General features: G+C 37.2%; 1 protein-coding gene across 3 annotated transcripts in view; it reads left to right on the top strand.

The window, feature by feature from the left end:
• Positions 1-23,614, top strand: part of LOC126967371 (phosphatidylinositol 4-kinase alpha) — an 84,950-nt gene that overhangs the window by 4,218 nt on the left and 57,118 nt on the right. The window contains exons 3-14 of one of the 3 annotated variants that reach the window (XM_050811807.1): positions 44-768; positions 3,725-3,838; positions 5,158-5,335; positions 8,492-8,545; positions 9,748-9,848; positions 10,429-10,579; positions 11,959-12,151; positions 13,340-13,450; positions 15,156-15,329; positions 16,359-16,569; positions 17,936-18,047; positions 21,304-21,315. In XM_050811807.1, coding sequence (XP_050667764.1) covers positions 44-768; positions 3,725-3,838; positions 5,158-5,335; positions 8,492-8,545; positions 9,748-9,848; positions 10,429-10,579; positions 11,959-12,151; positions 13,340-13,450; positions 15,156-15,329; positions 16,359-16,569; positions 17,936-18,047; positions 21,304-21,315 — 2,136 coding nt within the window. The remainder of the gene's footprint in view (positions 1-43; positions 769-3,724; positions 3,839-5,157; positions 5,336-8,491; positions 8,546-9,747; positions 9,849-10,428; positions 10,580-11,958; positions 12,152-13,339; positions 13,451-15,155; positions 15,330-16,358; positions 16,570-17,935; positions 18,048-21,303; positions 21,316-23,614) is intronic. The other 2 variants (XM_050811808.1, XM_050811809.1) reach the window with 2 other exon arrangements.

Raw genomic sequence — 23,614 nt, 5'->3', positions numbered from 1 at the left:
TTCGTTTCAAACTTTATTAACTGTAAAAATCAAATAATTCCAGGAATACCAATGTCAGAAAAATTTAGCTTCTGCCTAAATACATTACTATCTGACATTGCAGCAAAAAATCCGTCGATTCGAGAAGAAATAATCACAGCTCAGATTGAGCTAATGTCTAACCTGACGAAAGTAATAATAGCATGTTATGAAACTAAGGATTACAAAAACACAGTGTCTAAACTGCAGTTATGCAAAAGTACAGTTCCTATTTTAATTGGTTTGGCAAGATCTTTGGGGAGATATCCCACAATTGATCCACCCTTACTTTGCCGTCTGTTTCCTCAGCCAAATAGTCCAACGCGCCCGAAGGAACCCGAGCTAAACTTTGAGTATGCAACATTAGACAAAAAACGACGGTTTAATCAATTTCGCCCTATAATACCTAGATCCTTATCAGGCAACCTTAATCCTAATATTGAAAGCATAGTGGAAAATGGTAGTGACACAGTTGACAGTGGTTGTGGGACATTAAAACGGACTTCTCTACAGAGCTACCAATCAGTACCGTTTGATCCAACGACATATTTCTTCCACAAGTTTGGATCTAGTTTTAACCAGTTCCCATATATGAGGTTTCCGGAATCTCCCGAGAAGAGGGGTGGTGTACAGTTCTATGTGACATATTTGCAGTCAGTTTTATCATTAGCAAAGAAGTTATTGACAAGAGATGTTTTAGTCTTTCTGGATGAAGAAGCACAAGATGTTCATGCATCAGGAGATATACATGTGAGCATTAATATCTATCTTGCTTTTATTCCATTGCCCATCACATCATGAACACGCATGCACAAAACCAACCATAAAAAGCTTTCGTGAGTGAGTCCCACAACGTTTGCTTAGTTCGTATAAGGTCTTTTCTGTGATAATATGATATCCCGATTGTTATGAAAAAAATTATTTAAATATTATTACTGTTATTAGATAAATAGATAACAGTTGCATTATATGACATTTCATTTCATAGATATTAGATTCTTCGATTATTCGAGAAGCGATTCCGGCACTATCTCCCAAACTGATAAGTCGGTTTATTAGCATAAATAGACATGACATCCGAATCATGGTAGGCACCCTAACGGGTCACTCATCACTTAACAAGCACCTTTTTACATTCGGCGTAACGGACAGTTCTAAGTGCAGAGGATGTCTAGCCGAAGATGAAACGGTCACTCACGTAATCCTGGAATGTGCAGGTGTGGCCAACCAATGGGCAAAAATCTACTTTAGTAAATAAAAGGTCGCTCCAGGAAGTCTGAACACCCCAAGAGTGTTCTGAACTTCTGGATGGAAATAGGCCGGTTGGAATGACTGGCCAACACTGCACGCAAAATGTACCCAAATTAGTGGTCTAATTGCGAAAACAGGAGCCCCTTTACCCCTTTTGTTCTGTGAACGGCTGGATCACTTGGCGTTGCGTAGAGATGTCGCTTCATTGTGTGTCTTCTACCGCATTCATCACGGGGAGTGTTCCGAAGAGCTGTTTAACCTGATTCCTGCCGCCGAATTCCACCTTCGCACGACACGCCACAAGTTAGGATTTCATCCCCACCATCTGGATGTGTGGCGGTCTTCCACAGTGCGGTTTTCAAGGAGCTTTCTTCCACGTACTACAAAGCTGTGGAATGAACTTGTGCGGTGTTTGTGACATGGGTACCTTCAAAACCTTCCTTAAAGGCCGGCAACGCTCCTGTGATTCCTCTGGTGTTGCAAGAGATTGTGGGCGGCGGTGATCACTTAACAACAGGTACGACCCGTACGCTCGTTTGTCCTCCTATTTTTTTTGGAATAATCCATAAAAAAATACCAATACCATTGATATTAGCATGCTACATTGGAGTAGTTTGGTTACAGTGTAATGTTACTCATGATAGAAATTCATTATAGTTGCGTATGAATATTACATCTATTTCAAACACTAACTGTCTTATTCATAATGACTAAGCGGAGATTTAAAACATCGCTAATATACGCTTGTTAAAAAATTGTATTCATAATCGCATATTAGAGCTAAAACGCTCATTAATTAAATTAAATATCTCTTCGATAAAGCTGACGTGACTTATAGTAGCTAGGACCCTTCTATAAACCTATTTTACGCACTCGAACGCAAAAAAACATGGCCGACATCGATCAGCTGTTCGTTAAATAATGTGTTAAATAGCTTCCCGCTCAAAGTTGTTGGATATCCGTCACAGATTGACAACCGACAGTCTTCAAAACTTTGATTTTAGAAGTTTGAAATTATTTTGACATCTTCTTTTGTCAACTGACAACCCTTGACATTGAAAATATGTCAGGTTCCATTGACAGTTCCTCATTAAATTAGATAAAATCATGTTTTTTTTGTACGAAATGGCAACATTGCGTACTATAGAGACGTATTAGTTATGGGAGATTTATCTAACAAATATGAATAAGGAATTTTATCGAACGTGCGCTAGGCTTAAAACACGTTTTAACTAATATAGCTTATACCTTCGAAGAGCGTTTTATTATGAATAAGGCAGTAAGTGTGGTAATTGTACAGTAATTTGGTTACATATCCTCTAGCGTTTAAAGGTCAAATTATTTATTATTTATTACAATTATTTACCACTCGAAAAAAGTGAAAAATGCTAATACCAATGTTATCTATTTCAAACATATCGGAATTTGGTTACAGAATTCTCAAGTGTTAGGTTAGGCCTAACTTACTGCTTAGTGCTCGAATAAAATGGACAGTTATCACTATTGATGAAATAGCCTACATAAGTTGTAAAAGTTAATAATAATAAGATTTAATTTTCGTCAAAGCATTAATGATTTGTAAAAACCAAAAGCTTCAGGTTTTTAAAAGTTATTATATTTATTTTAAATCGCTTATGAATAAAATGCTTGTATAATACCTTTATTTATTTACGGTGTGTGTGGGTGACGCAGCTACTGTACTCAATAACTTTTGTATTAATTTACATTTACTTTTTTGACTTACTCGTGTAAGGCATTGACTATTTGACGTTTGAGTATTTTTGTTGCATCAATTTACTAAGATATATTGTAATTGAAATGATTTGTAAAACGATGAAAGTGTAAATGTTAATTTAAGAGTGGCAATGAGTTTCTTGCCATTTGGTCTCATTAGATCAACCCTTTATGAAGTGGCGGTAAATTCAATAATGAAAAAAAAAAATTGACATTATAAGTGTGTTTTCCATAACCTAAATGAATAAAGTGATTTGACATTTTAATTTGTAAGTGTTTGAGATTTGGCAACATTGTTTCTCATAGTAAGGAAGTTTAAGGGTACTTCCACCTGTTTTAACTATGCGTGAGTAAGCATATTATAACACAAAACAACAAAATATCATTATATCTTTAGAACATGTATACGTCTAGAATCTAGATAGACTGTGACAGCTGTCAAATGTCGAAATAAATTGAGTTTAGAACTAACCTCTATTTTGAGCAATTCAGGCATACTGACACAGTGTCATACGTCATATTGCGTGTGTAAGACGTAGCTTATCACACTTAACTAATATTCCTGGCCTGTTTTTATCGGTTTTCTAACAGCAAGAGACGCTATCTAGACACATAAATTATTTAAGATACTTTTCCTGTATTCCATACCTATTGGTTCGCTTAGCTAATCTAATGTGTAAATAAAATAGAGTGTAAAGTTATAATATACATTTATTTACAGTTGTTTCCATACAAATCATTCTCGGAGACTCTTAACCTGGTGATGGTGACATTGCTAAGAGATCTTTTACAAAATCAAAAGGATTTGCCTGGACCATTCACTAAAGATGTCCAGGTAAGTGCAATTTATAAACCATAAGCTATGTAAATTATTTAAAATAGGTTTTAAATACACTAGACTCACTACTTCTATAGGTACAATTTGTGCTAGTGTATATGGTACCCTTAATGCTTTGGTAATTAACATATTATGTTATGAACTGTATTCATTTTGGCTTTTTTTTAATGAAAATAAGGGACGAGACGAACAGGACTTTCAGCTGATTGATCAGTGCCGCTCAGGATTCTTGGAAAACCCCAAAAATTCTGAGCGGCACTACAATTGCGCTTGTCATCTTGCGACGTCAGATGTTAAGTCTCATTTCCCCAGTAATTTCACTAGCTACGGTGCCCTTCAGACCCAAACACAGTAATGATTACACATTACTGCTTCACGGCAGAAATAGTTGCCGTTATGGTATCCATAATCTAGCCGGCATCCTGTGTAAGGGAGGTTAACTACAAACCCACTGGTTTGGTTGGCTGTTTGTATGTTTTTCTTGAAGAGAGGACAAACAAACTAAGATACAGTTCACTTGAGAATACTGATCACTGCAGCTCTTGTGAGACCAGATTAATTCTAAAACTGTAAAATTGGTATGTGGCGGGTAAGAATCGAACTGGGGGCCAGTGTGAGAGTCGAGAGTTCCACCCCTTGCGGTATCATTTTCAAAATATTATCTATACTAACTAGCTGACCCGACAGACGTTGTTCTGTGCCTAATAAATAAAATAATGTTTTTTTTTATGAATTTGTCAATAATATTTCTTGACATCAAGAATTATTTTGTAAAATATGCTCTATATTATAATGAAATTGTTTCACAGCAGAACTGTCAAACTGTACGTCAATAAATTCTCTCATGTAAAATATGTCTATACAAAATAAATATTGGAAATAAAAGTATATTACACACCTAGGGAGAAAAGTACGTCATTCTCACCCGCTGACAATCGCAGGTGGCAAGGTCCTACTTATCTCACGTGGTGCGTATACGATTTTTTCTCATCTGGATAAAAAATCTCGCTTTTAGTCTCTGGTAGGAGGGACAAAAGTCGTCTTGCCGGGAGGAAATCGGCCACTTTTCTCCCTACAGGACGAAAGCGAACTTTTCATCGAGGTGGGCGAAAAATTATGGGTCCCAAAATCGAAGTAAAAACTATCCTATCTCTCAAGTTAGACTAAATTGCACTCCATGAAGTAATCCCCATTAGAATCCGTTCATTAGTTTAGGAGTTCACTCGCTGGAAGCAAACATCAGGACACTGGATTTATATGTCCTAAGATGTTATAAACCTGAAGAGCACAGCTTATATGGATAAAATATGTTTCAGGAATTTGTAAAATGCTTATTTCTAAGTGGGCAAACTGAGCTTCAGAGCCGACATCACGATGCTTCGGAGAAAGAAGATAAAGAAACTAATTTTGCAACTGTCAATAAGTTTAAAGTGAATGTAATGGCCAACTCGGCGTGTGTTGATTTACTGGTGTGGGCTATTGGTGATGAAACAGGTAATTGGAACACTTTCCCAAATTATATCATTTGACATTCTTTATTCTAAAAATAATGATTACAGTCTTAAATCATTTATACGTCTAGATAGATTATGACAGCTGTGAAAACGTCGAAAAAAAAATGAGTTTAGAGTTAATTTCTATTTTGAGCAATACACACAAACTAACACAAAGTGTCATACAAATCGCGAGTGTAACACGTAGCTTGTCAGGCACACTAAAGTCTTAAATCTGGCCTTTTTGTATCGGTTGTCTAACAGCAAGAGACTCCATCTAGACCTATAAATTATCTTAGATTATAGTGTCAAAATAGCTAAATTAAATCCAATCGTAATTATTTTAATGGTACAATAGATTTAATTATTATTATTTTTAAGCTCTTTTCTGACTACGCTATGCTATTGTGATTTATAGTATAACAAATAAGGCATATAAAGTTGAGAGGAGAACGTGGTGATATGAAACTTTTTGAGGATGAAAAAAGGAGGCTCACGATATAGCACAGCACGAACTCAGCGCACGATCAGTTTTATTGCGTATAGTAAGCCAATAATATATCGTACAGCGAAGTGTGAACGTATCTCTGAGAGTTGAGAGAGATCTCAGACTGTTGTAGGGCAAAACTGAAGTTTAAAGTTCTTGTCTCTCCAACACTCTGTTCAGCCTTCTGCTAAACGACTTGCCCGACGCGGTCGGCGACGCAGAGGTATTTAAGTACGCAGACGACGTCGCCGCCACTGTAACCGCACCGACAACATTCGAGTTGCAGCAGAGGCTGAACTCAGTTGTTCAAAAACATGAGCAGTGGTTCCGATCGAACGGTCTGGCTCTGAATAGAGATAAAACTTGTTTTATGTGCTTCTACCAGAATGATTCACCTACGCCGCCTCTCACAGTCACCGCGAGCGCTCGGTTTTTATTTGGATAGTAGCCTCACCTGGGATGGCCACAGTGGTGAGCACTGCTCTAGACTGGGTCGTACCTGCTTTGCATTACGATGGCTCGCCAGCACCGCATCTCGTAGCGTGATAGTCTCGTGCTATCACGCTACCGTCGACAGTAATCTCACCTACGGTGCGGAGCTCTGGGTTGCGGGCAACGGACGTTGGGCGAGTCTTTATCATGCAGAAACGAGCCATTGTTGGCGTCTCGGACGATGTCTCTTGTAGAGAGCTGTTCAGAGACCTAAAAATCATGCCTCTAACTTGCGAGCTGATTTATCAAATAGCGCTATGCACGTTCGCAATATAAACCTCTTCCGTCGGAAAGGCATTAATACATCCAGATCTCTACGCAGCAACAATCTCGCACAGTAACTGGTCCCGCCAGACCATAAGCTGCGAAAATCGGAGAGATCAGTTTATATAATGGTTCCACCTGTCTATAACAGGCTCCCGCACTGTATCAAGAAAGATGCAACTTTCACAACAGTTTTTACGAGGGCTGCACTAAAAGTATCGGGAAAGGAATATTTGCACTGTTCCTGTCATATTAAAATCTTTTTAATTGAAAACTCCTTGGTTTTAAAAATCGAATACCATTTATTTATTTAAAAAAAGATTCTTTTCACAAGGTCTTTTCAAACTTGTTTAGTCGTTGAGAAAATGGAATTGACTCGAGAAAATTCTAGAGCGATGATTTATTATGACTTTCGAAGTGGTTTAACACAGTGTGTTGACCGGATGATTTCTGTATTTGGTGATGATGCCCCATCCAAAACCACAATTTATCGCTGCTTTGCTGAATTTCAACGTGGACGTGTCAAGCTCAGTGATGATCCCCGTCAAGGTCGTCCAAAAACTGCAGTCACCAAAGAAAACTTTGATGCTGTGCGTAAGTTGATTGAGAAAGATCGACATTGACATACCGCGAAATTCAGGCAACTTTAGACATTGGCATGAGTCAAATACAAATAATCTTGCATGAACAATTAGGTGCAAAAAAGTTGTTTTCCCGATGCTTGGTGCTCGTGTTACTTGGTGCGTCAGAAGTCTCGAAAGATTCCACGCAGGAACCCGAAACAAAAAACTAGTCACGAGTTTTGGTGTTCGAAAATGAGTTAAAGCCAACAAAAATTGTTCGTTGACGGAGTGTTGCAAAAAAAATGGTGGCTACGTTTCTCTCCAAAACCGGCCATATTGCGACTATTCCTCTTGAGGGACAAAGAACGGTTAATGCAGAATGGTATGCTAGCATTTGTCTGCCACAGGTCGTTTCTGTACTCCGTAAAGAGAACTGCAACCGCCGCATCATCCTCCATCACGACAATGCGAGTTCTCACACTGCGCACAGAGCAAGAGTTTTAAGAGCAAGAAAACATAGAATTATTAGACCATCCGCCGTACAGCCCCGACCTAAGCCCTAATGATTTCTATACTTTCCCTAAAATAAAGAATAAATTGCGTGGTCAGAGATTTTCATCACCTGAAGAAGCTGTGGACGCCTACAAAACGGCCATTTTGAAGACCCCAACTTCCGAATAGAATGGTTGCTTCAATGATTGGTTCCATCGTATGGAGAAATGTGTCAATTTTCGCGGAGAATACTTCGAAAAGCAATAAATACATTTTTAAATAGTAATGTTGTGTCACTTCCTTGATTCCCGACATTTTCAGTGCCGCCCTCGTAAAACACAACTTCGAAAGTGGCTTCTCGAACATACGTTTTACTCAGTTGACGAGTTTTACAAGATGCCAGTTATTTGACTAAGTAACATAGGTACACTTATTTTACAACACAATTTTTTTTTATATAACAACAAAAATTACATAATATTAAATTATTCTGAGTCAGATACTTTCCTACCTATCTAAAATGATAATTAGCATTTTAATTTACTTACTTTTTGACTTGTTAAAATGGTGTTATAAATAAATAATTTGTTTTGATTTTTTCATAATAATGTATCTATGGTGCGCGATATTGTTGGGCTATGAACTATATTCTATATTATAGCGTAGTCTGAAAAGAGCTATAATTCAGCGATGTCAACTATTTTTGGGCCACCACTCAATATTCAAAACATTAAATTACTGTTAATGATATTCTGTGGTAAAAAATACATAAAAATAAGCTTTTCTTGGTCTGTTTATACAATGTTGCACCCAGTGATTTATTTAAATAAATATAGGCACATTTTATTTATTATTGCAGTGGATGAGGACTTTGACGTTCCAACTCTTATACGCGCCCTTGCGATATTAATAGGTATATAATATTTGAATAGGGTTTGTTTCCCCCCTTGACTAATTTAAAGGACATATTTACTGTAACAATTGAAGTAAGAATCCAAGTGTTTTAATAGATGCGTTTTTAAGGGATGCATGTGTATTGGCAATGGTTTGAAGTATTTTCTGCATACTTTTATTAATAATATACCGTCATGCAAACAATGGCCACAATTTAGTTCGGGTGGCGTCGTACTAACCTCATTATTTCTACAACATAATAACCGCAAGCAATGTATCCCTTATCATGTTTCCCTGATGATCACATTAGATATATACATTCACAGTTTTTAATAAGGAGTTGAAGTATTCTATGTGCATTGTACATGTATGTTTATATTTTTATATCTGCACTGCTGGAAAATAGCAAAAAAAAATATTGTTAAGTGAAAGCTTTCACTTTTTCGGCTCTAGCGGCGTTAACTCTCGTCAGGACACGTGGCCTGACCGCAAATTCGTAAGAAAGTTGTTGGAATAATGGATCACGTGATCCATAATGGATATGATGTACATGATCACCTCCTACACACTCTTGTAACACCAGAGGTCGCACTTGAGCGTTTCCGACCTATTAAGCCTCGAACAAACATACGTCATATGAATTCAAAACCCGAAGACACGTTCGTACGTCGCGGGCGATGATTGAACTATTGGTGTTGAGAAACTTCCAACATTCAACGATAGGGAAGGTGAGTTTAAAGAGTCGAGCATTCGAATTCAGCTCCTAGTAGTGGTCGAGATTCACTGTCACAAAAGATTTTTTGTAAATAAATTTATGGACGATGCGGGATTCAAACCCGTGACCTGTTGCGTTCCGTCGCTTTTCCACTGAGCCATTCGTTCAAATGACGTTGATAAATAATGTATGTCTTGTTCAACTCTCAGATTGTGGCTTCATCTTGTTATTCTAATCAAGTTGGCAACGCTCCTGTGATTCCTCTGAGGTTGCAAGAGTATGTGGGCGGCGGTGATCACTTAACACTAGGTGACCCGTGCGCTCGTTTGTCCTCTTTTTCCATAAAAAAAATATGTCGTGATAATTACCTGACCAATCAGCATTCAGTGCCTCGCGATCGCTGACCTCTGTTGGTTGTCAGTATGGCTTGCATTGTGAATATTATGAGTCTACTGGGTTTTTAGATCGACAATACACAGCTAAATATTATTTGTGTAAATTTTCAGGTGCGGATTCATTGTGCGGCCGATTGACAGAAAAGATAAATTCAAATCACAACCACAAATTGATTTTGGCTCACATGCCGTTGCTGATGGTCTGTCTAGAGGTGATTGTTTTTGTTACGTTTTCGTTCTACCCGCAACGTCAACTTTGTTAATCTACAAATTATATAGTCTGTAGTTATCTTGGATAATTTATGTGTCTAGATAGAGTCTCTTGCTGTTAAATAACCGATAAAAACAGGCCAGGAATATAAGTTTACTGTGAGTGACAAGCTACGTCTTATACTCGCAATTTGTATGACACTTTGTGTTAGTGTGCGTGAATCGCTCAAAGTAGAGGTTAGTTCAAAACTCAATTTTTTTTTAAGTTTTCACAGCTATAATAGTCTATCTAGATGCATGATAATGTTTGCTTCTCAATAAAATATTTTAAAAATGCCGTCGTGCGTTGTGAAAAAGTGTAAAAACGATACTATATAAGTATTTCTGGCCATATATGATTATTTAAGGGAGAAAAAAATTGTGTAACTAGTATCCCCCGTAACCACACACACACTAGCATATCACGGCGCGGAGTCCTTCTTTTTTTACTCGTCCGTGCGATGAACTACAATAGCTGAGAAAATGTTACCTTTAAACTGCCTTCGTAACAATTACCCAAATATTTTATATTGTTACCAACAGGGTCTCGGTAAATTGGCTACAAAGTTTCCAACAATAGCGAACACATCGATATATTGTTTGCGGGATTTCCTGGTTACACCGTCTCCTATATTGTTCAAACTTCACAAGTTGGAATTGGAGAGGACAGGGAAGGAACACATGAAGGTGACACGTAAGTTGATAACCTTAAATTTTAAATTTAAATGTGTATTTATACAGAAGTTGGATATTGGTAAAGGGCTCCTGTTTCCGCAATTTAGTTTAGTTAGTCCAACCAGCCCAGCTTCTTCCAGAAGTTCAAAACACTCTTGGGGTGTTCCCGGACTTCCTGGAACGACCATATATTTACTTAGGTTTTTGCCCGTTGGTTGGCCACCCCAACACATTCCAGGATTACATGAGTGACCGTTTCATCCTCGGTTAGACAGCCCCTGCACCTAGGACTGTCCGTAACGCCGATTGTAAATACGTGCTTGTTCAGTGATGTGTGACCCGTTAGGGTGCCCACCATGATTCGGATGTCGTGTCTATTTAGGCTAATAAGTCGACGTGTCAGTTCGCATCTTTCGACAGTCTACAGCCTGAGACATTTGTCCATCGGGTTCTGTGTAGGTTGTTGGTGAGAGAGCGTATCCATGACCGCATTTAGCTGAAGTGTAGCGGCAAGACTGGCCCTGGGCCAGCCACCTGCGTTTCCGACCCCCGCCTTGAAAGTTCATCCGCTGCATCGTTCCCCAACGAACCGCTGTGTCGTTTGATCCATTGCAGAGTTACCCAGTTGTTAGAGGCAGCTCGTTCTAAGGATCGGTGACACTCGTATATCAGCGCTGAGTTATAGGTGTTGCTCCTCAGCGCAGTCAGTACCACAATACTATCGGATAGAATACGGATATAATATCCATGTACTTTCCTTCTTAGTATCGCGTCTGCAGCTTTCTTGATGGCTATGCTTTCGCATTGGAATGTGGAGCTGTGTGTGCCTAAGGGTATAGAGGTGTGTATATTCAGTTCCTCTGAGAAGATGCCAGCTCCAGTTCCGGCTGCCATTTTGGAACCGTCTGTGTAAATTCTAAGTTCATTTACTCTTGACTGGTCTGCTCCCACTTCAAACTTATACAGAAATTACAAAATTATATTGCAAATCCAAGATTTCGGACAAAAACAGAGTTCGGACCTTCAGCTTGATACTTGTTTAAAGCACGGAATAGTTAAAGTGGATGTGCCCTTTAGCTGCCTTAGTATCGGCACTAATATCTCTAGAACTTGCACAAATATTTTGTAAAATTATGAAGCTATAGAGATATCGATCTAAAATGGCAATCAGTTTCTCGCCACTTCTCCTCATTAAAGCTGAATTTTTCGGGGTATGGCGTTGATCACCTACTCTTTTTCACATATGTCTGCTGTATGACAATTCGGCAAATATCGAGAGACAATAATTTTCTATCAACAGTTAATGTCGTCAACGCCCCTTGATTATGACGCTTGCTACCGCGTCGACAGAATAGAATCGTTGTAAGTATCCAGGTAATGCTAACAGCAAAGTATCAGTTCAAGGTAACGAGGCGCCCATAACCGGCACAGGCCTACCGACCAAGTCGACGCCGTTCGAGAAGCTTCGAGACGCCGCGATAGAAAATCTGTGTGTCGCTCTCGACGCGGCGCTGTCTGTGGACCCGTACTGCGTGCCCGCTCTTGTGGGCTCTGTTAGCAACCGGCTGTTCACGGCAGAGACTAGCGACAGGTGATTAATGTGCTGTGAGGATGGATGGAGCAAGTCATTGTATAAGGTGACAGGCGTAGCATGACATTCTGTCACATATTTTTCTTTGAAGATTACGCGTATTACCCTGAGTACTAGGGTCTCGTAGTTCAAATTACTTTAGTTTGTATGAATATTTAAGATCTTAGTTCTAAAGATATAAGATCTATCTAATTTCCACCAATATATATATACTAGCTGACCTAGCAAGCGTTGTATTGCCATATAAAGTAATAAATAAAAAAATATATTGCCAACTCGCAACCCTATTGCGAATCTGTGGATGTAACAGAATAATTAAAAAAATCGCGATAGAAAAATATATGTTTATCGTAGACGAGTGAAAATTTTAAGTTCTATGTATTTTTTAAATTAGTATCATAAAAAAAATTTAAATAATAAATTTATCTAAAAATTAAAAAAAAATAATTAGTCCATCCCCCAAATTAACATTTAGGGGGATGAAAAATAGATGTTGTCTGATTCTCAGACCTCGGTCAAGCCGTTTCGGAGGAGTTTAACTACAAACACCTCTATACGAGAATTTTATATATTAGATATATATATTAAGATGTAACTCATAAAAATGCAGTATTTTATTTATTATGTACAGAACAACGTCTGTCGGGTCAACTAGTAAACATATAGATATCATTGTTTGGCATGGTGCAGGCTATGCCTAATATGGAGGTTGACAGATTGCGTGAGTGTGTCAGTTATGACCTAAAGTTAATTTATTAGCTCTGTGACGTCACCATTACGTCACAGCTAGTTGTAAAGCTATATAGTGCAATATATTACAGCATAGCTATCATCTCTGGTTGCTTACTGTTATTTTATATAAAGCATTTTATATTATAACTTAGCCTGGAATATTAAAGTCAAATAAATAGATTTTTAGACCAGCGTAAGCAGAGCAATATTTAACGTATTGTATTGAGTTTAACTAACATTTTTTATAGCACTTATCGATATCATATCTAAGACTATTAAACAAACACTTTTTTATGCCTTTAATTTTATAATTTTTGAGATAACATGTTCTTACAGCATTTTTTCCATTTTGTAAATGATGATCCCTCGTCGAGATGGTCTTTAGTTATATTAGGATTTAGAACATACAGACAGACACTTTAAAAAATATTTATAAGTGTATCTACTTTTCCACAGCGAGTCATCTTTAATAAGCACGAACATAGTGATAATGTTGGGTCACGTGGCTGTAGCACTCAAGGATACACCAAAGACAACAGAAACCATATTACAGTTCTTTCAACAGAGGTAAGTTGGCCTGATTACTCTTAAAAACGTCTTCAAGCTAGTATGGATTCTACTTCTCCACCTAGCATCATACTGAGCTAGATATAGATTACATTTCGACTAAACCCAATCTGCCTTATTAATAAACGCAGTGTAGACTTACTCTACTTTTAAAGTTACTTCTCCCTGTCATGTAATTCTGTAATGACAAAGATAAACCGTAACGCGTGCGCGTACTTAAGGAAACATATGATATTAAAAATGAAAAATTAGTTATGGCGAAACAATAGACTGACGTACCTGAGGTTCCTAGGAAAAGATGGTCTACTGGGGCCCCCGCTAATCCTCTAGGAACTTTCTTGAGGTGCTAAAGTGTGTGTCCACTCTGCTTTTGGTGAAAGAATGTGTTACACCGAGTACTTTTATGCAATGCGAATATGCCGGTGACCACTGATGAATGAGTATGCGTGCGACTGTGCCGGTGCCCGGTGACAAATTGTTTATTAACCGGTGCGAGAGTCAATTGGCATTAGATTAGCCAATCAGATACTAATTCGTCTGTTGTCCATAGTTATCTCTCTATTATCTACAGTAATCTATCTGCACTATAGCTACAATTACAACAAAGAGAATAGACAATTGCGGCGCAAACAGGTAAGATAAAGACAAAATGTTTTAAACTTGCAATAACTTCGCGTTTAATAATAACACAGAATGTATTCTCTAAATAAGCAAGCACGACTCGCCACAAGTTAGGATATCATCCCCACCATCTGGATGTGTGGTGGTCCTCCACAGTGCGATTTTCAAGGAGCTTTCTTCCACGTTCTATAAAGCTGTGGAATGAACTTCCTTATGCGGTGTTTCCGGGACGATACGACATGGGTACCTTCAAAAAAAGCGCGTACACCTTCCTTACAGGCCGGCAACGCTCCTGTTATTCCTCTGGTGTTTCAAGAGAATGTGGGCGGCGGTGATCACTTACCACCAGGTGACCCGCACGCTCGTTTGTCCTCCTTTACCATAAAAAAAAGTAATTAGCAAGTATATAAATACCCAATACCGCATTCATCCAAAAATTACATAGAATAAATATTTTTTATAGCAGTTTTATATAATTTTATGAACAAATGTAAGTATAAATATCGGCCCCTGTCTATAGGCTCCGCGTTGGGGATTCGATCTCAGTCAACCGCATGACAGGAACCTACCTAGTATGGTGGCAGTATTCAATGCATTGTGTCGTGTATGTTGCGGTGCTTTAAGGCGTGAACAAAAGGACTTATTAAAGGAGCAATCGCACTAACCTGCAATATCATCGGGGTTGCAGATGCGCTCGTGCGCAGGTGACATCTCAATTGTCTCTTCGGAACTGTGGGTTTCCCTCACATACTACACTAGTAAATGTGGTGTGTTTATCCGAGCGATCGAGGATCCACGCGGTCAGTGGTGAGTTGATTTGTGGTGCGATCGGCGAGTGTTGCCGTGTCATTTACTAATGTACTTGCGTATATATCGGCGGCCGGACGGTAACTGCTTTAGTAGCGACAACGCCTTCGATAGGGCGCGAGTTATTCTATATAAATTATAGTGCGATTGCAGGGGGAAACGAGGGAAAACGAGTATGCATATGAATATTAGTTAATTGGCACCAAACACCTGTGATATTTTATACGGGCAATAAGCATTCGACGTTAGTATAGTATATTGTTTCATTCATGGCCAGGCTCTGTCGAGCGCCGTCGTCTCTTGACACGCTGATAGTGGACCAGCTGGGGTGCATGGCGCTAGCGAGCCCCGAGGGTCCGGCGCACGATGAGATCATGCGGATGTTCACCGTCATCACGGTGGAGGCGGCCAGCGCGGCGTACCAGCACACGGATGACAGGAAACAGTATCGGTGAGAAATTCAATTCATCAAATCAAGTTTTTTGAAGTGGAAACTGCTTTAGGCGCGCTCACAACTACATTTTGTAGTTATACACAACTACAATTAAGTATATTGTAAATCTCAATTATATATTCTAAGAAATAAGATCTAAAGGGATTTTTATTGGAACAAACCTCAATATCTACCAGCAACCTAAGCTAATTCGAAATAATAAATATTCGAACAATTTTGGAACGCCCTAACTCGTCAACGGTTGAAGCAGAAGTGTGTCGACGCTAGAGGGACGGAGGCTTTTATAGACATCTTCACCCTCTCCTCTTGTCACTTTAAAGCAAAAAGCGTTTTTGCTGCGAGTTTTCACGTAGCAATAGCGCCCTTTTTCGTGCTGGAGAGGTGAAAAATATATTTGCACTCCTCATGCTCTGAAATTGCTTATTTGTGCACGATATAGGCTGCACAAAATATTTTTTTGTGCACAAGTGCATAAACGTATCTACTCATAAATGTACCTATATTAATGTTAAGAAAATGAGCCATGCAGCCAAATACAAGAAAAAGTTCAGTGATAGAATTTGTTATTTTATAATATTTATTTATTTGGCTCATGTTTTTTTTAAGACATAAAATATATTAAAATTTAAATTAAAATACGATAGGTTATTTAAATAATTAAAAAAATATATATATTACAAAAATTATTTAATAGTAGGCTGTATAGGCCTGGAGCCCAAGCCTAATATCGATGTCGTAAGATTAAAAACAAAAAGCGGCGGGAAACAGGTCTTGTTTTTTCGTGTGTTTATTAATTTCTTCAAATTTGCTAGAACTGTTAAAAATGTCCATGTTATACTACTGTTTTATTTCCTCACAATCGAAATGAAAAGCAGAGTTTATAACTCGGCCACAAAACCATTTTATCCTCGACATTACTATCATGCTAAAAGTCTCGGTTAAAAATGGTTCGTTTTGTGGACTCGTTGTAAAATCTACTATTTCTCTGTACCTAATAAATGTATGTTTTCTTTAACACTGTTTCAGTCACGTGTCGGGCGCCGTGCTAAACGCTCTCGCGAACATAGCGGCGAACGTTCGCGGCACGAATGCTCGCCTGGAACTTCTCACTCGGCTGTTAGAGCTATTCGTGCAGCTTGGTCTTGGCGGAGAGAGGGCAACGGACAGATCCCCCGCTCCGGTGCTAAAGGCTTCAGGCAGTGCGGGCAATCTGGGTGTCCTGATACCAGTCATTGCGGTCAGAATTATTTTTTCCCCCATACATTACGACAGAGAGATAAGCGCGTTGGAATAACATTTCAAAATTACTCCAAATGTATAAAGAAGTAGATCTAACTGTAAATTATACGCATTGTACAGGATTTGTAATCGTCAGAACAGTAGTAGAAGTATATCTGCCGAAGAGGGCGTTGAACTTTATATGATTACTAGCTAACCGGGCTAACGTTGTTTCGCCATGTAAATTATTTTCAGAGTTAGACCGTTTCTTGGACATTGCAACATTACTTTACTTTTCTACAATAAATGTAGCCTAAGTTACTCCTTATTACATCAGCTACCTGCCAATAAAAGTCCCGTCAAAATCGTTCCATTTCAGAGATTAGCCGGAACAGATAGACAGACAGACAAAAATTGTAATAAAATGTAGTTAAATTTTGGTGTATACCGTATATATATTCATATACATGTGGTAAAAAACGGTTATTTCAATATTACAAACAGACACTCCAATTTTATTTATATGCATAGATTAAAATATTGTATTCCTGCTTGAAGGGTTGTGGGTGCACACTTATTATCATCATTCGGGCTCAGCTCTTATGTTTGTGATCTGTGGGGCCATCTGCTTCAGTTACAACAATTAAGAAATGAGATCACGACGAACAATAGAATTAAAATTGAATTTAGAAAAATCGAAAAAACAATGGCACGCACTTCGTGGTTCAAAATATACCACAGTTGTTTAACGGCAGTAATATAATGTGTTTGGTGTTGAACACTAAACATACAGCTACATACTCTCTCAGAGCGACATTGGTTTCCGAAGCGGTAGTAGTATCTAGTATATTAGAAATTACATCAAAAAGAATTCTAAAGGAATCAATTTTGAGAAAATAAATGCCTTTTATGCCTTTTTACAATTGTGTTGCTACTTACACAGAGTGTATAAATAATTTTAAATACTTAGTGTTATTACAAAAAACAAATATTTAAACCTAACTCAATTAATTGAGTAAGACCTAACAATAACGACGCCTAAAATGGAGTTTATCTTTTTCTATTACAAAACAGAGTTTAGCTTGTGTTTAACTAAAACGTCGTTAATGGAAACATAATCTGAAGTGCTGAGGAATAATTAAAGGAACCGAAACGCAATTTTTGTCAGCTGCCATCTATCTGTCATCATATAATCTAAATCTTCAGTATGAGTATGATTCGTGTTTAAATATTACCAATGACTACAGATTGATGAACGCTAAACAGCAGAAAGACATAAATTTGTAATAGAACTTTTTAAAACAAGTGTTCAACACATGTTTAATTTTTTTGTAATATTATATTTTGTTTTATAAAGCAAATTTAGTAAAAAAAATATTTTTCAGGTGCTAGTCAAAAGGTTGCCGCCGATCAAAAACCCTAAGCCCCGCCTACACAAACTTTTCAAAGACTTTTGGTTATACTGCGTCGTCATGGGATTCACCGCAGCTGAATCGGGTACATATCTTTCACTCACCATTTTTCAACCAGACTCTTTCGCTCGACTTTTTTTTTCTGTAGCTGGGCACACTTTGAAAGTATCATTAGACACTGATTTCTAAACTAAGATTAAAATTTAAGGTAGCACACATAATAAAGGCATTTGTAAACTAGTCAAAAGTCGTATAAAACCCGTCTTTATATTACTAGGGTGGACAGAAGTGGAAACAAAATCTCCGAGAGACTGTCCGGATTTATACTTCACGATTACCTTTAGTATACATTCAAACAGTTGACCATCTTGGTGGTAGGTTCGTCAAAGGCGTATCGACCGCGAGGGATAACACCTTCGCCATAAATAGATCACACAATAGGGACACGTACCTACTTGATGGCAAGAGAGAACTGCCGCACATAAACTTCTGCAATACCACATCCCGTAAAAATGCTGATATAAGTATCAAAAAAGTCGTTGATTTGAAGTGGACACCCTGAGCACCCAATTTAAAAAAAATCCTTTTCCATGTCACCTCATTGGAATACAGCTTACCAAGCTGCCGAAAAACCGTATTGTTTTGATTTAGGGTTTCGGCAAAAGCTGTTGGCAAGATGCATTTTGGCAGTGGTAACGCGTTATACATAAGATAATCTCTTTTTCAACTATGATCGCCTGGTGTTTCCTATCTCATTTTCTCCCACGTTCAATCTTATGAATGTATGTGTCTGTCTCTTTCACTGTCTCGCTTTTTCGTTTCATCGACTTTCAAATCACAACTATACTAAATAAGTTTTCACTTCAATAAAGAAATGGTTACATTTACACCTTGTCATTTTATATTGTCATTCTGTTTTTTTGCAACTAATTACATTCCTTCATTTTCATACATTTTAACATAACTCTAATCAAAACGCATTTTGTCTACGTTCTGTCAGTTATCAAGGGCGAACTGAGGGCTCTTAAGGTCAAGCATTCCTCTGTAATAAATACTTCACGGTGATCACATACCATCAGGTGAACCATTGGTCAAATCATGATCTGAAACCCAGTTGACTTCCAATACCTATAATATATTCGCGATGCAAACAATTCACTAACCCACTAAGGTGTACTGTGTTTTTCTTTATGAAAATAAGGAACGAGACGAGTAAGACGTTCAGCTGATGGTAATTGATACGCTTTGCCCATTAAAATGCAGTGCCGCTCAGGATTGTTGGAAAACCCCAAAAATTCTGAGTGCACTACAACTGCGCTTGTCACCTTGAGACATAAGATGTTAAGTCTCATTTGCCCAGTAATTTCACGAGCTACGGCGCCCTTCAGACCGAAACACAGTATTGCCTACACATTACTGCTTCACGGCAGAATTAGGCGCCTTTGTGGTACCCATAATGTAGCCGGCATCCTGTGCAAAGGAGCCTCCCACTGGTAAATTGCCAAAAAATTGGTGTGCTCAATGTTGTTAAGGTCACGATCATAACATAATATGGTAATTGGTCGGGTTATTATCACACCAATGGAAAAATACTGGTTGGTTGGATTTATATAAGATCTATTTACCTAATGTGGTATCTGAAAGGGTTATTCGGCGTTTATGACTTTTAATAATAATATAATAATAATATGTCATTTATTTCAGGCATTTTAAACCCATTACAGTAAAAGAATAAGATGTACTTAAAAATAAAATTGTATACATCACAGTACTTAATAATTAAATAACTTAAAACTAAGATTGCCCCAAAGGGGGTTTCGTACAAAAAGTAATGTACTGATAATACTATGTCCGGTTAATGTCACGATGCACCGAAAGCCAGTAATGGAGTATAGGATTCTCTGGGTGCTCAGAGCATACACTGAGAATTTCGTTTTCGGATTCGCGAATGCGAGACCAAAAAGCAGCAACTCGTGATCTTATCACTGCGAAATAATCGGGGACTCTGGCGTCGGCAAACATGCCCGACGCACTGCAATATTTGGGCAGTCTCATCAGAATACGGTATGCATCATTATACTGCACTCTGATGCTGCTTCGTGCAGTTTTAGTGCAGTTGACCCAAAGCTGACACGTGTAGAAGCATTGACAATATGCTCTAAATTGTGTCAGCTTCTTATAAGGCCGATGGGTCGAGTGCGGAGTGCCTAGTACTTAGTGTTTTCTGGTTCGATCCCCGCTTGAACATTGCTTTATGTCCCCATCTGGGCTGTGTATTATTCGAGTATATTCCTGGTGGTGGCAATGTTTTATTTATAGATATTTATCTACAAATAAAACGAAAGGAGAAAACTTCCGGTTACAATGTTTTAAATGTATAAGCCATAAGGTGCGGATTAAATTTAGCCTTAATTTGTGGATGTCTCATGTACACGAAGTTAAAATAAAGATTCATTAGAGATATGGGCTGAGGTGATCACTTACCATTAAGTAAACTCCATGCTCGTTCGTTGGTAACCGAAAAGTGCAATGCGAACTTCACTGTCTTAATTCAAGCCCTTTTTTCTGTTATATACAGGGTGTCCCAAAGTTATGGGACATGAAGGGAAAGTACCTTAAATATCGAAGATAGGCTATTTTACTGAAAGAAGACTTTATGTTATTTTTAAAAGTTAGTAATACTGCATTCAAAGATTTTCTAAAAATTACTTGCCTCGTCTGGGATCAAACCGACTGAAAAGTTAAAAAAAAACACCCCTACTTTTTTAATTCCAATCGAAAGAATGGCCAAATCTAATAACTTTTCTTAAGTAACATAGTGTTTTAAAAGAAAGTAGTCAATTAAGTGGGTATTTTTTTGTAAATTAATTAATTAAATGCTCAAAATGTGATCCCTCTTGCCTTACGCAAATCGTCAATATTTTAATGAGTCCGCTGCCTGTTGATAACTTTGGGACACCTGTATATACAAGTTTACCCCTCGCCAAACTCGGTCGTTCTGAAGTTGCAACGCGTATCTGTTTGTGCATTATTTTTGTAACTGCGCATCTCTTCGCAGCAACGTCAGAGCGAACTCGAAGTTTTGCGAGGCATTTACATCATTTTCCCAATCAAATACTTTAAAATTCAGATAAAATGCTTCCTTTTCCTACCCACGAAATATATTGGCTGAACATTCTATTAAGAATGAATGTTTACCTGTTTCAAAGTGCGCCTGGCAATCGTAAATTAGATTCAATACAGCACCATCCTACTATATTTATTATAAACTATTTACACCGGCTAATGTTTTAGATGTGTTTAATATATTTTAATCTCTTCTTCTATGGCCTACCCTGTAGCCATGCGAAAGCGTGAGTAAAAGTTGCTTTTAGAGTTTTAGATGTCTGTCCGTTTGATTGTGGTTTTCTAATTAGTATTGTATACGAGGTGGTACATTCAATCATGGTTTTTTTTATAAAATTAAATTATATAGTACTTCCCGGGTACAATATCTCTGGACCTGACGTCGATGACGTCATCGTCGCTTTGTACGGTGTGCAAAAAAGCATCACTATTATAAATAAATAAACGACTGATTATTATTATTTTTACTATAATAATGAAAAATTAATTAAAGAAATCTGCGTTAAGCAAAAAAAAGTATATATTTTCCTGGGAGTACTATTAAAGTGACAAGGAAGAACAAAAACTACAAAACTATTAACAAGAAAAGTCAAAATGTAACAACAAATCAATGATAGCACGAAAATATCACCACCAACGATAATGAAACTGCAAACCGTACAGACTCAACAGCACGAGCGCGAGGGGGTGCAAGGGGTGGAGAGGATTCTCGTCCCAGCGAGGTCCAGAGATATTATGGCCGTGTAATACTTTCAATTTTATATTTATTAAAATCCATGGTACCACTTACCTATACAATTTCAAAAAGAGGTTATATTGTCTTTATAGTTTTCAACAGTATTGCCAATCGCTTGCTTTTTGTTTAATAAAAAAATATGTACATTTGTTAAAAAAGGAAATTATTAATCAAAACTACTTACAAGGTTGGCAAAATTGATACTTATGGTAAATGTAAAATCAGTTGTATCAGTTACTGCTTGTTTTAATTATAGTTTCTAGATGTTTTTACGCGTGTTTTTTTTTTATATAAATTAAAAACTGCATTGCTAGTTTCTTTCAGTAAATCCATGCTTCATATTTTGCAACCATTTGTGTTCCTGTCAAAAAGTACATGAAAGTATTTTGGCATTGCATTTTTAGTATCAACTTATTATACTAGCGTAACAGACGAACACTCACTTCATTACGGCGAGACTAAATTTAAAATGTTAATGTGTGCTAGTTTTACAGATGTGTTAGTGAGTTTGTGAAGTGTGTAGTATTTTGCTTTTAGACAATCCCTATGACAAATATTGATACACGGCGTCATATTCACGTCTACATTTTTTTTCTATGTAGCACATATTTTCTTAAATGATTATAATCTTAAGAATATAGAGTGTTTACTGCGTATATAAAATGTAATGTTTTGTATTTTAGTGTATATGTTCTACGAAAATAAACATCACGAAAGTATACTAGTTTCAGAATCACTATTTGCCTGTTAAATGTATCTTTATAACAACACAATCTAATGCAGAACACGACACCAATAGTTTTTTAAATCAATATCCGTTAAAACACTGAAATTAAAACGCGGTCCAATTTGAAAGGACACTAAATTGTTTCAAAACGGTTTCATGGCCTTGATCTATTCCGTCTCTTTCTCACACCTAGGTTTTTATGTAAGAATAGTTATATATCACTTTCACACAGGGTTCGTCTATTACGGTAGTATACTAAGTTTATGATTTTAAGAGAGTTTGTAAAATAGATTTCATTATGAGATATGGAGTTGTTTTTCATATACATTAAATCCATAAAGCTATTATTAGTTATTGATTAAATTGCAGTTTATTTTGGGGTTTGAAATATGAAAGACAACTATTCGAATGCATTATTACTTCAATATAATTTATTCCTTGTCGGCCGACAGGAGACGAATTTTATTTAATAAATATTTAAAATAAACAGTTAGTTCAAACTGTTTTGTGAGCATTTATATTAAATCTATTATTTTATATTGTAGATGTATTTCACTGTAGTATAAGAAATTACTAAGTGAAGTGAAGAATATGATCAATACAATAATTTTATCATTCCAAATTACTTAGACCTGATTTTTATTAAAATTCTAAAACGTGATTTTGTTAATATTGTAAATCAAAATAAACCGCAATTTAGTCACTATGAAATAGTTCAAGTGCGAGGGCCTTTCTACGAAGGTGAAAATGAGTATTTTGCCAATAACTTTTTGTAAATTTTATTTTATTCCTCGATATGTATTTCGTGACTAAGAATACTTTATTAAAAACATGTCATTATGAACATTTAAGAGCTTCAATACCATCCAAGCTTCATCATAGTTACTATCCTCTCAGCTAAAGTTAAAAAATCAGAAGTAATTATTAAGGTCTCGTGACAATAGAGGATGCTGTAGTATTTCACACAACAACCATTAGTGGACACGACAAAATATTATGAAAAAAGTTAAATTATTCCTTTTTTTATACATAAATATATCCACACAAACTCATTAAAATGATA

This window comes from Leptidea sinapis, chromosome 13 (assembly GCF_905404315.1).
Source record: "Leptidea sinapis chromosome 13, ilLepSina1.1, whole genome shotgun sequence".
Taxonomy (NCBI): domain Eukaryota; kingdom Metazoa; phylum Arthropoda; class Insecta; order Lepidoptera; family Pieridae; genus Leptidea; species Leptidea sinapis.
Note: the sequence above shows the minus strand (reverse complement) of the source record. Positions and strands in the feature narration are given on the sequence as shown.